The sequence below is a fragment of the Pimephales promelas genome, chromosome 8, assembly GCF_988280905.1.
Source record: "Pimephales promelas chromosome 8, fPimPro1.hap1.1, whole genome shotgun sequence".
NCBI lineage: Eukaryota > Metazoa > Chordata > Actinopteri > Cypriniformes > Leuciscidae > Pimephales > Pimephales promelas.
The window spans coordinates 32,804,098-32,817,524 of NC_142776.1; the positions used below are offsets into that span (position 1 = coordinate 32,804,098).

At 37.5% G+C, this 13,427-nt stretch overlaps 1 protein-coding gene across 1 annotated transcript in view; it reads right to left on the reverse strand.

Moving 5' to 3' along the window:
• grm4 (glutamate receptor, metabotropic 4) overlaps nucleotides 1-13,427 on the reverse strand; it is a 177,872-nt gene that overhangs the window by 58,261 nt on the left and 106,184 nt on the right. Inside the window, exon 4 of the mRNA XM_039693054.2 lies at nucleotides 4,148-4,283. Within this exon, the coding sequence (XP_039548988.1) occupies nucleotides 4,148-4,283 (136 nt within the window). The remainder of the gene's footprint in view (nucleotides 1-4,147; nucleotides 4,284-13,427) is intronic.

Sequence of the window (13,427 nt, forward strand, 5' to 3'; positions counted from 1 at the left end):
ACATTAAACATGAGACACCATTCCTAACACATTTTACTTTCAAAATGAAGCATTAACTACAGGGTTTGGAGAATGAAACTGTAACCTGGTTCTAGACCACAATAATTTATAAGTCTGGTGTAGGGCCTACTTTTGCGGCCAATACAGCATCAATTCGTCTTGGGAATTGTCCTTCACAGTGGCCAGAGGGATTTTGATCCATTCCTCTTGAAGAGCAGTGGCCAGGTCACTACAGTATGTGATGCTGGTGGAGCCAAACATTTTCTAAATTTGTTCCTCCAAAATACCCAAAAGCTTAGATCTGTGCATGCCATGAGATATGTACAACTTCACTTTCATAAACATCAATCCATTCTGCCACAAGTCTTTGTGTATTGGCGCATTATCATGCTGATACACGGCACCCCCTTATGGGTACAATAATTGACCATTAGGTGCACATTGTCCTCCAGAATGGTTTGTTAGTCCTTGGTAGGGATGCGCCAATCAAGCACAGTAGAGAAATGCCATGATATAGCAGCCCAAACCATCACTGATCCACCCCGTGCTTCACTCTGGACAGCAACAGTCGGGTGTTAAGCCTCTTTGAGGCCTCTAACACCGTAACTCCCATGGATGTGGGAAAGACAGTGAAGGTGGATTCATCAGAGAACAATACATGTTTCACATTGTCCACAGCCCGAGATTTGCAGTGTTGGCACTATTGAAAAAGTTAACATTGGGATGAGAGACCAAAGGTCTTGCTTAAGCATCCCGATCATCAATACTGACTCTGTGTGGCTCCCGATGAACAGTTTTGGTGGAAACAAGAGAGTCAAGGTGCATGCGCATTCAATTCTGCAGTGAGGTGGGCAGCTGTGGTTTTATGTTTTTTGAATACAACCTGGCTTACTAACTGAAGACAGCTTTCTCTTGCGTCGACTGTTACTCCTGTTGGATGTGGTTCGTCCTACGTGGTGTTATGCCGACATTAATCTGGATACATTAGCTCTAGAAGTCTTGATATACCACAGAGACTTGCTGTCCTGGTCACAGATGATGAGCCAGTGAGACGTGCACCAACAATTTATCCTCTTTTGAGCTCTGATATATCACACATTATGCTGTTTGGATTGGAATATTTTATGTACAGCTAGGCAATTGCTCTTCTAATGTAACCTTTACACTCTGTTCTTACTGATGGTATATAAAATCAATGAAGATCGGCCACAAGGCCGCACATTTATAGGCATGAAACCTCAGTAGGTCAGTATTTCAGTTTCATTGTCCAAACCCTGTACAAGAAAAGCCTAATAAAATTCCTAAATAACCATTTGGTTATACGTTAAAGTGATAGTTCACTTTGAAATTAATTTTTGGTATGTTTTAGCTTAACTCAAGGGCATCCAAGATGTAGGTGTCTTTGTTTCCACTAGTGTTGTCACGGTACCAAAATTTCAGTATTCGGTACCAATACCAGTTAAAATTCACGGTTCTCGGTACCAATTTCGGTACCAAAGCTCAGTTTAAATTTACATATATTTAAGTGTTTATCACGGTTACAAGTATGGAAACTGTACATTTGTATTATAAACACTTTAGAAAAAGATTAGATAAAATGACCTAAAATAAACAATAGTATACACGAACACATTTTTAAAGTTGTTTGTAAAGTTTTAATCCATTATTTATTTAATGCACAATGAATTAAGTGAACAAACATGAACAATCAGGTGTTTGTAATAAATAACATTTTCAAACATTAATTAATGTTGTAAAAATATATTGTTCACTCAATGTGTTGATAACTAAGTAATGTTGATGAATGGTATCTTTGTAGCATTACCATAAAACATGTTTTATTTGACTTGACTGTCCTTTTATTTAATCTAAAATCTAATCTTTTTAAACCTGCCGAGTTATAAAGGCAAGAATACGCCTAGAACTGGCACTGACATAAATGACAATACTAATACCAGTAGTACTCTGATGTCGGGTGGATACTACTGTGCTCATGTACTCGTAAAACTACCCCGAAAGCACTTTAGAGGCCGTTCACATGTCGCGCGTGTTTTTTAATTATATTTTTGCGCGTGCCTATTCTTTCCAAAGCGCTTGCTCTCACGCGGCGTCTGTCGTTGCTATGCAACGCCAACGAGTTTTTATTATGAGCGCGCTTGAATCGCGCCTATATTTGAAATTGCGAATTTGCAGGTAATCGGCCTTTTATGGCAACGTGACATTAGCCTAATCCAAAATATTTCCATATGTGGCTCTTTCCTCCTTTCGTTTCAACAAGTGGATTCAGAGAGAGAGAGCCATATCAGCGTTATAAAGAGGACGCGACTGTGCACGTTTCAGACATCGCGTCTTGAACAGAACTGGATTAACCTGGTACTCGGTACCTAGAAAAGCTGGTACCGTAACATTTTTTTTTTTTAGTACCGACTTGGTACCGAAGTACCGAGTTTTTTGACAACACTAGTTTCCACAGTAGTTTAAATTGATATTTTTAGGTCAAACCGTTCTTGTCTGTCAGTCATATAATGCAGGTCCAAGTGATCTGAGGGCACGGGCGCTTCGGTCTGCGCAAGCGCCGGAAAGTGCCGTAAGTGATCTCTCGTCACTCATTATTTACACCAAGATTTCAGAAGCGTTACCTTTCACTGTGAAGATCTAAACATATTTAGACATATATGAAATCACAATGGAAGATGATTTCGATATATCAACAGACAACGTTGAATTTTTTTACAACCATATTTAGATCACTTCCGAAGCACCCGCACCCTCAGATCACTTGGACGCGGCTGTGGTTACAAGAGGTAAAAACGATATAAATACTGTTTATTTTCTCACACAAACCGCTCGTTTCGTGTCTTAGGCCATCAATGTGTACTTACATTTACATGTCATTAAATCATGTTTAATTTGGACTTCTCTGTGCATGCTCTTTGAGGTGGTGACCATAGACCTCCATTATATGACTGGCAGACAAGAACGGTTTGACCTAAAAATATCAAAATTGAAAATACTGTGGAAACAAAGACACCTACATCTTGGATGCCCTTGAAGTAAGCTAAAACATACCACAAAAATTAATTTCAAAGCGAACTATCCCTTTAATATTAATCAACAATCTGCATGGCCGAGGTGACACCAGCTAAAAAGGAAACTTGAAGCAAGTTAACAAGATGTTACATTGTAATGAAAGATATTTTGGAATATCATGCAAAATAAAATCAAGAACATGTATAAAAGTACAAAGGGTCCATTTTAGTGTCATCATGATGTCTATAACGTTTCTTTTTTTCATTAGGAAAAACATACTTTCAGAATTACAGGTGTGTCGATGGTGAACATGCCATGGATAAACAAACCATTATGATCTCAAGGACAACGGCTGACAAACAATAATTAGAGAAACATGATTAAACAGTCATCCTGAACGCTCAAGCAAGCAACAAATTGAAAAAGTTTGACCATAATTATTCCTTCAAATTAAAACGATTATTATTCGATGGATGTCTAATAGCGCATTAAAGTGAAGGCTTTTTGTCAATTTTCATGAGAACAGCTGGGTTCTAATAGTTCTGATTAGGTACTCCAGGTGCTCATTGCTGGGGTGTTGTAGACGTTCCCATGGGGCAAAATTAAACATGTTATAATAGAGGTCAGGGAAATTAGTTTTTCACCTCCATGCAGAGTCCTTGTTGTGTATTTCAAATGCCAGATTAGAATGCAATACACATGTTGGTGTTTCTTTTATGAACTTTTTAACTCTGCAGAAGCAAATCAATAGCAGAAACGAGTTTAACTGCTTCATCGTAGCTACAATAAAGAACTTATACATTGTAAAAAAAAATATTTTCATGATTTGTAATCACAACATTTTTTTCTTTTGTCAAATCAACTTGGATCATTTATGTAGTTCATATAACATAATATTTTGAGTTTCTAATGATTAAATTAATCTCCTTCATTGTATTAACTCAATTTTTTTCCATTTCAATGAAGTTAAAATTAAGGCAACCAGCTTACTTATTTTTTTTAAGTTAAACCAACAATATTTTTCACAGTGTACTATATCATTTCTGGAGAAAGAAATATAGTATAATCCTTAAAGATAGTTGCTCATTTAAAAAAAAAAAAAACAGAATCCACTCACCTTATATCATCCTCACTTGCAAATATAATAACAACCCTCGCATTCGGATTTTCTCCCAGTCTCTTAATTATCTTATCAAACTCTCCTGGTTTTGGCTCACGGGGGATTTTCACCGACTGTGAGATACACACACTTCCTGTGAAAAAAAAAAAAAGTGTCATGATTACTAGTTGCAAAATAAAGAGCAACACAACTAAAACCTCCCATCGAACAGCTTATTACTGGTAGTCCTGTCCAAACTCACTGCACTGGTTGAGGGAGACGTTGCGATGTTTGGCAGGCAGCACAAATATATTCTGTAAAAATAGGCATTTGTTTCCGTAAGGAGCTATTTCAAACTGATCTGACCTTTAAAAATGGCTTGGTAGTGTAACCTACTGCAGTCAGATTTCTTCAGATATATTAAATCATAAGCACATTTAAAGCACATTTTTAGGTTACATGAAAAAAAACATTTTTAGTGTACTCGAATAGAACAATGTTTTAAATGCACCACAGAGTCTCAGTGTTTATAGGATGAAGTCAAGTTGCTTGTTTTATCCTTATTTTTTTCTGCACAGTCGACTGAGATCAATATCAGACCCCCTAAGACCAAGGCCAAGACCTGCCGGTCCAAAGGACCTGAAAAATAGAAGATACTGAATTTATTGTAGCATTCAATCAAAAAGATACTTTGTACAGTGGCTAAGTGGCCATTCGGAGCTTTGGAATTGTCTGTAATGGTCAAGACACCATACCCGCCTCTGCTGGAGGTATATAGGTATATTAAACTAGACTGACATTTTCAGAGAACATAAGCTGAGACCCATTTCCAAACCATGACTTACATTTTAAAACCCAGAACAAGACTGAGTTGAGTCTTTCTATATTAAAGGCACAGCTAAATGTGATTTTTATTATAATGGATTTATGGGAAGATTCTTTCAAAAGTTAAGTTATATTTTTAAAGGAGTAGTTCACTTTTTTTTTTTTAAAAAAAAAAACAACTTTTGCTGCTAATTTACTCACCCCCCATGTCATCCAAGATAACCATGTCTTTCTTTCTTCAGTCGAAAAGAAATTAAGGTTTTTGATAAACTTTGCAAAGATTAAAAATATAACTTAACTTTTGAAAAAAATCTTCCCATTAATCCAATATAATAAAAATCACATTTAGCTGTGCCTTTAAAATAGAAAGACTCAACTCAGTCTTGTTCTGGGTTTCAAAATCAGTCTAGTTTAATATACCTATATACTGTACCTCCAACAGAGGCGGGTATGGTGTCTTGACCATTACAGACAATTCCACAGCTCCGAGTGGCCACTTAGCCACTGTGCAAAGTATCTTTTTGATTGAATGCTACAATAAATTCAGTATCTTCTATTTTTCAGGTCCTTTGGACCGGCAGATCTTGGCCTTGGTCTTAGGGGGTCTGATATTGATCTCAGTCGACTGTGCAGAAAAAATAAGGATAAAACAAGCCACTTGACTTCATTGTACTGTAAACTGGGCTTTAAACTATTCCAGACGATGAATAAGGGTCTTATCAAGCGAAACGATTGCTCATTTAAATAAAAGTTCAAGTTTTATAAGCTTGCTCTGTTCTGTGATGAGCATTCGTGACTCTCCTGTTCAAACTCGTTTATCAAAATGAACAAATCTTTTTTCGTGTCATTTGGTTCATTCAACGAACAAAATGAATGAGTTGACAACGGAAAAGATTTGTTCATTTTGATGAACGACTTTGAACAGGAGAGTCACGAATGCTCATCACAGAACAGAGCAAGGCGACCATTTGATCTTATAAAATTTAAACTTTTTTTTTTAAATGAGAGATCGTTTCGCTTGATAAGACCCTTATTCATCGTCTGAAATCGTTTAAAGCCCAATGTTTCAGTTTGCAGTTTGCAATGAAACGGTCTTTTGGACCTTGAACCGTTTGGTTGCCAATGAAATCCATTATATGGAGAAAAAATCTTGGAATGTTTTCATCAAAAACCTTAATTTCTTTTCGACTGAAGAAAGAATGACATGGATATCTTGGATGACATGGGGTTGAGTAAATTATCAGCAAAAGTTTTTTAAAAGTGAACTACTCCTTTAAATCCTATTAAAATTTTAAACACAAATTTTAACGGTAGAAAAATCTGGATGTTCTACAGAGAATCTTCATTGTTAAGCCTTGGATCCCCAATGGGTTTTGCTCTGCTGGGTCCTTAAATTGAACCAGTTCTCATTATCATTATTGTTTTGTTATTGTGTGTACTCTACTGTGTTTAACACATGCTACCTCTTTTGTTGTAGTCTTTTGTTGTAGAAAGTCTAATCTTTGCAATCTCCAACCCTCTTAGTTTCACAGATGCCTTGAATTAACCTCGTGTCATATCAGCAAATAGTCATATGCAGATTAACTGAAAAAGAGTGCATAATAATAAGCTCATTAAACTTCTTATATACTTTCTGAGAAAACACTGAGCCCTTGTAAACTTCCACACAAACCGACAGTTGCCGTACCAAGGAGAGGGCGTTTTCAAAGCGTTTGACCTGTCCTCTCTGAGAGATGAACACTGATTTGCATTAAAGGCTTTAATTAGACAGAAAGAGAACTCTCAAAGATGCCATATGGAGAGGCTTCCTAACTGCAGGAGTCTTGCAGTCAACTTGCATCCCTCTGCTGTGTGCATATGCTACTTTGAGTCAGGAGATATTTTAAATGACTGAAGGCCTCAAGGTAAGAACTCCCAATGTCACTGAATGAGACAACACTGGATGTATATGAAACAGTTGTTTGATTATATTTTAAATAAAGCGTTTTACAGTAGACAAAGGAGACAGACAGATAGACAGACGGAGATAACTGAAAGAGAATTACAAAAATAATGATGGTTTCCGATCAGGTTTTCCAAACCTTCCCATCGGCCATTGGTTGTCCCACCCCAAATTCACACCATTGGTTGAACCAATTCTCAGTGTCAGTCTAATGTAATCTATATTTGTACTCAAATGGTTATATTCCTTCACAGTACCTGCTGTAATAGAATTACACTTTAATCAAATTTAGCTTATTTATTTTAATGGGAATAAATGACTTAGTAAAAGGAACAAATGGTGTTTTGATGCATTCAAGTATGTCTTGCATGAATTGACCAAAATATGCACAAGCATTTCCAGCAGGGTTATATTTGATGCTTAACCAAATAATAATGAACAGCAGGAGGGGTGATCTGAGAACAGATGGGTACTGACAAGATGGAGAAACTGACTGAGTTATAGGAGTTCTTTGTGTGGGTAGGTCAGTTGTCTATTTATTTACTTACTTATTTGGAACCAACTTCCAAAACAGATTGAAAGTAGCTCTTTCTGTGTCCATGGAAACTTATGGCATGAGCAATGTATTTCAATAGAAACTTAATAAAGTAGAAGTAACAACAATTTGATAATGCAATTTGAGCTCAAATTTTCCTAGAGTCATCGATCATTTACAAGAAAGAAGGAAAGAAGGAAAGAATGAAACGAAAGAAAGAAAGAAAGAAAGAAAGAAAGAAAGAAATAAAGAAAGAAAGAAAGAAAGAAAGAAAGAAAGAAAGAAGATTGATTGAATGCATGTCACAACGATTCATAAGGTCTCTAGGGAAATATATAAGAAGAAAAAAAAAGGCTCAACCTAATTTTGTGAGAAGGCTCTAATAATAACAATGACACATTCAGAGTCAAGCCCAGAGTCAAAGTGACAGGATGTCAGAACTTGATCGCCTGATTGGTGGCAGAGTCAATTATCCTTTCCAGACACATTGTGAAAAAAGCTCAAGAGAAGATACTAACAAAGCATCCATATGTTTCAGAAGCCTGTCTCGGCTAACAATTAAAGGGACAGTTCACCCAAAAATAAATATTCTGTCATCATCACCCTCATCCCATTTCAAATATGACTGTCTATTGTCTGTGGAAAAAAGAAAAGAGAATTCTGAACAATGTTTCCATTCAACTGCAATGGATAGAAGCTTCAAAAAGGACAAGAAATCAGGTCTCATAAAAAGTTTTCAAATCTTCCTAACCCTCTGAAAACAGACGGAAATAAAAGTTCTCATTAAAGGCAAGTGCATTTTAATTTCTCCGTGAAACATTCACTTAAATAGCTCATTTCAAATCATTAAAATTTTGATTGAATATAAATTGTCCCAATTTATTTTTTCACAAGAGAAAAGGAAGCTGATGCATTATTTCTACATTTATAAAGTAGCACACAATGGAGAAAAAAAGCTGTTTGTCTTCTTTCTTCAAGCAAAAGTTTTGGCTTAGGATTTGAGACTTTCGACTTCATGCCTCTGTCGTACCTTTGAAATCGAACACGGTAAACCCAGACAGAGTCGCATTTTCATGAGTGACTGGATGTCTGTCATGTTTTCCTCAAGAACTCCCACAGACTTCAACACGATAAAGAACCCTTGCAATCCACAACGTCAACTGGGATATCTAACTTAGATATATATATATTTCAAAAATCCCTTTTAGCAGGGCACTTTTATCAACAGAATCCGTACTGCATTTGCACCTCGCATGGAATGAGGCACGCATGGTTTCTGAGAACAGCCTGAGCCGACTCGCAGAGGAAAGTAAATGTCAGACTGAATCTAAAGCACTGTATATAATAATCTACATGTTTGTGTCAAGTAATTATGATAATTATAATTATTGATCCATTATTACAAAGCCTTAGGTAACTCACCATATGACTAACCTACCTCTTGATTAGATTTACCAGGGCCTCAGAGGTTTCTATTTGGATCTCCACATGGAATCAATTACAGCAGGCAAACCTTATTTATCAAATATTGTAGATTTATGTATGCTGAGAGCAGCATAGGCTGTTTATTTTGTTATTGTGCCATGCTGCGGCTGAAGATTGCTCATCACTCAGCGGTGGCCCAAGTCAACTCCACAGTACCACTGGGCAACCATTTTCCATGGTGATATATGCTAGTGGCAGTCACCTTTCAAAACTCACCAAATCTATTCCTTCATTTCAGAATTCGACCCTTCAAGGTCCCTCAGCAGCAAGCGCATTATAAATTTGGCCCATTACTGGAACCCAGAAGATATTGAAAATATCGAATGAGGTTCTGCTTGAAGGAGAGTCAACAAAGAGAACCGGTGCAGCATGTTTCCCCATCAATGCCTCGGATGATCTTGTGGGGTAGCTACTTATCCCACACGAATGTGTTCATTTGATTAGCGTGAACTTGCTGCGGTATTAGATAAAACACTCGGCAAGCAAATAACTGATACTGATACAGGGTTAAGACGTCACAAAGCCTTCCTTTGCAAACAGCATAAAAGACAAAGGAGAAAAACAGTGAGGCGTTTCACAAACATAGTGTTTTTCAGCCTTTTCCCTGGAGGCAGGAGTGAAGACTGAATTGAATCATGTGCTGGTCAGGGCAGACACAGAAAAAAAATGAAGTCAGGATTGCCTTCGGGTCTGGAATTGCGCTCAAAAGGTATGATTGAGTATATACAGGGAATGATGAACAAATCATAAGATGATCAGACATTGAGTGGCTCTTCATCATTTAAAATGTATGGTCATCGTAATCAAACATCTATAGCCTACGGACCCTCAATGTCACAAGGTGTCTTTACTCTGGCCGTTTTCTCTGGGGAGACAAGGGAGGCAGTGCCTCGTCCAAGAGAGAGTCAAAAAGAAAAAGGTGACTAATGATAATATAAATAATTTACTCGATTATTGCACTTATTCTTTTTGAAGCAAAGTCAACAATGTAAACAACATGTTAAAATAAACATACAAAAATACGGGTTGCTTGTTGATAGTGGGAGGTAAATTTTCAATCCAACAACCGTGCAAAAATCAAAATGGAACAATAATTAACAAAGCTGAAAATACTATTTCGCTCTTTATTTCAGAAGATCAACACAAGTCAGTGCTCTTTATCCATTCAATTTGTCTCTGATTCACTGTAGCTAGCTGAGAGAATTGTGTGCACATCACATATTATATTACATTAAGTAAGCATTATTTATCAGCCTATCATGCAGAGATTACGAGGTGCAAGATACCATGCTCAGTCCCTTTGCTCTCTGTGGTACACCACTGCTCTCTCATCTGCATTATTTATTCATCTGTTGCCTTGAATTATGAATGAATTACTCCAAGCAGGCAAATATACTTTCATTCATAAACACCTTCAGAATAGGGCCTAAAAATCTGAGACCGTGTTGAAAATCTGGGGCCGTATTCATTAAAGGGTTAGTTCACCCAAAAATGAAAATTCTGTCAGTATTTACTCACCCTCATGTTGTTCCAAACCTCTATGTGTTTATTTGTCCTCCTATACACAAAGGAAGATATTTGGAAGAATGCTTTAATCAAACAGATCTCATTCCCCATAGACTACCATAGTAGGAAAAAATACATACTATGGTAGTCAATGGGGAATGAGAATCAATGGGGAATCTCCCATTCTCGTGCCGTTTGTGTCTTGGGCCATGTCCACACTAATACGTTTTCGTTTGAAAACATATTTTTCTCTCCGTTTTGGCCTTCCGTCCACGCTGAGACACCGTTTTAAGTCAACAAAAACGTATCGTTTGGAAAACGCTCTCCAAAGTGGATAAATTTGAAAACGCCGTTTTCGCGTTGTAGTGTGGACAGTGAAACCGGAGGTATTTCAAAACGATGACGTAAGTTTAGTCATGTGAGCCATGTAGTATCAATAGATATTCATGTTTATCGGTATTGTGCCTGTTATGTGTTATTCATTTTTACACTATTGCTAAAATATGTTACTTTCTATGTTACTTAATATGTGCTATTCTTCATAGCACAGTACTGCAAAGATAACAGATAATGTAGTCTACTCACATTTGCTGTCCTGCGGCAAAACATATGGTGACTGAATGCGACCTGGATGCATCCGTGATGGTGAGATATTTTGCTAAATAAAATTATCCTGTTATTGTGCGATTACATTATTATTTATTTTCCCATCTGTATCATCTCAGTGAGCTTTTGTGAAGTTTCACGCAGGCGCAGTAAAGTGAATTTAGACGTTTCTCATCCACACTGAAACGTCGGAAAACACCAGAAAACGCTAGTGTGGACGGAGAGCGTTTTTAAACGAAAACCCCGTTTTCAAATGTATCCGGATTAATGTGGACGTAGCCTTGGAGTCCGTTGTTTGTTTGCTTTCCATCTCCGTCTCATTTAATTATTCTTACTTTAATAAATGTTATTCTTTTGAGCAATATCCAAAATGTTGTCTCCTTTGTCACGGCTTGCGACCCCGGCCGTGACAATATGCAAGACAACAACTCCCACAATGCACCCCATTGCACAGTTCCGCAAGCCACTCCCACTAATCCAGAACAGCGCTCTTTAATCACTCTTCCATCTACAAGGCTAGCTGCCACCAGAGTTTGAAATTTATTTCACACAATTTCTAATTAGTTGGCTATGGTGAGCAGAATGAAGGCGAGGGACGTGAGCGCGGCGCGACTGCTAATGAAAGACACCTGTGAGACGCACCGGTCTCGCATCTCGCACCGAGGAGTGGAAGCATAAAAGGAGTGACGACAGTGCAGATTGATAGAGGAACAGGTCTGATTTTATGTTAGTGTTTTGCTTCTGTTTTATGTGGTCAGCAGTTGTCCATGAGGGGTGCTGGCTTATACTTTTGTTTTGTATTTTACTATTAAAATGTCTAAATGTTCGCCGGTTCCCGCCTCCTTCCCACAACAACGAACCCAACGAAGATTTCGTCCAGGAGAAATTGCCATCGTTGAAATGATCTGCAGTAGACGGACTCTATCTGTGTCCGTAGCGCACAGGCACCAGCAGTCCGCCTCAGCTCGAGCCAGTCCAAGCTCCTGTTCCTCCATCAGCCTCAGCTGCTCTTCACTATACTGCGGCTCGTAAAGATAGCCACGAACATCGGATTCGAGCAGCAGAATTTCAAAAACCTCTTCTTCCATTTCATGTTTAGTTTCTTCCATCATTGTTCCAAACAAGATGGCCGATATTGTTAAGTATCTGCAAGTGAAGTACCACACCCTGGATAAATGATGACCTAGTGTTTGTAGTCTCAACCCCTTATACAAAGAAATGGGACTTCCTGCTTTTTATGACGCAAAATGACGATATTTACATCATAAAAAGCAGGAAGTGGAACACTTAAATCCTTATTTCTCCCATCTCAGGGGGAAATAAGGGAATAAATCATGACCATTCAAAAATACAACTGGGTTTCTAAAGATGCAAAGCTTAATGCTGATGGGTGAAGTGTCCCTTTAAACACTGACAATAAAATAAATAAAATACAATAATGGATTTTTAAACTCAATTGATATTTAATTAAAAATCAGTTCTCAGTTCAATTCTGAATTGCAAACAGCCCTATAAATAAAAGGATCATCAGGCTTTACACAAATCTGTGGATTTCATTCAGCTTGACTGCTGATGTGATTAAAGAAAAAAAGAAGAAAAAACAAATCCAAAAGGTATTCCAAAAATCATGTTTTAATTCAACATTTAACTTAAATTATTTTTCATCAAGTTATCTCAGACTTTTGTCTCCCAATGTAATTGAAGATCCTACACTTAGGGATCAATCTTTGGAACAAAGGCAACTCATATGATTGAAAATTATCTTGTTTGTACTTAAACTGAATTCCTAAGTCATTGAGAAAATTTTAATAGAATTATTCAGTTGGACATCCTACTCATCTGCTGTATTACTGCGATGCAGAGACAGAATAGAGATATATGTGAGCAAAGCACCATGGGAGACATTCTATCGACCCGCACAGCCAAGACTTAAGCTATTAATTATCTTTGTTTGTTTGTTTCTGCCTTTCTTTCTCATTCCCTGTCGCCCCTTTTCTTTGATTCTGGCTCTTGCTCTTTCTCTAGGCCCTGGACAGATGTGCAAACACTCCCATGAAGCTGTAAGGAGACGCCATGGCACTGCAGTGACGCTCATGGTTATTCATATCACGGACCTCAAGTCTCACTCCATCCGTCCAGCATCCTCTAAATACAGCTGTGGGAGTGGTCTTGACAACCAGAGTTACATAATGGAACCTTTTATATGTGTATGAATAAAAAATAAAGCATGAATAAATGCATATAACCGTCATCATTTCTTCTGTTCATATTTAGCATCCAGCAAATGAGTTACAATAAATTTATAAGCATTTTTTTTTTTTTTTACTTTATTACAGCTAGGTTTGTCACAATACCAAAATCTGAGTAGCCGGTACCCAGAGAATGAAAATGAAAGAGGG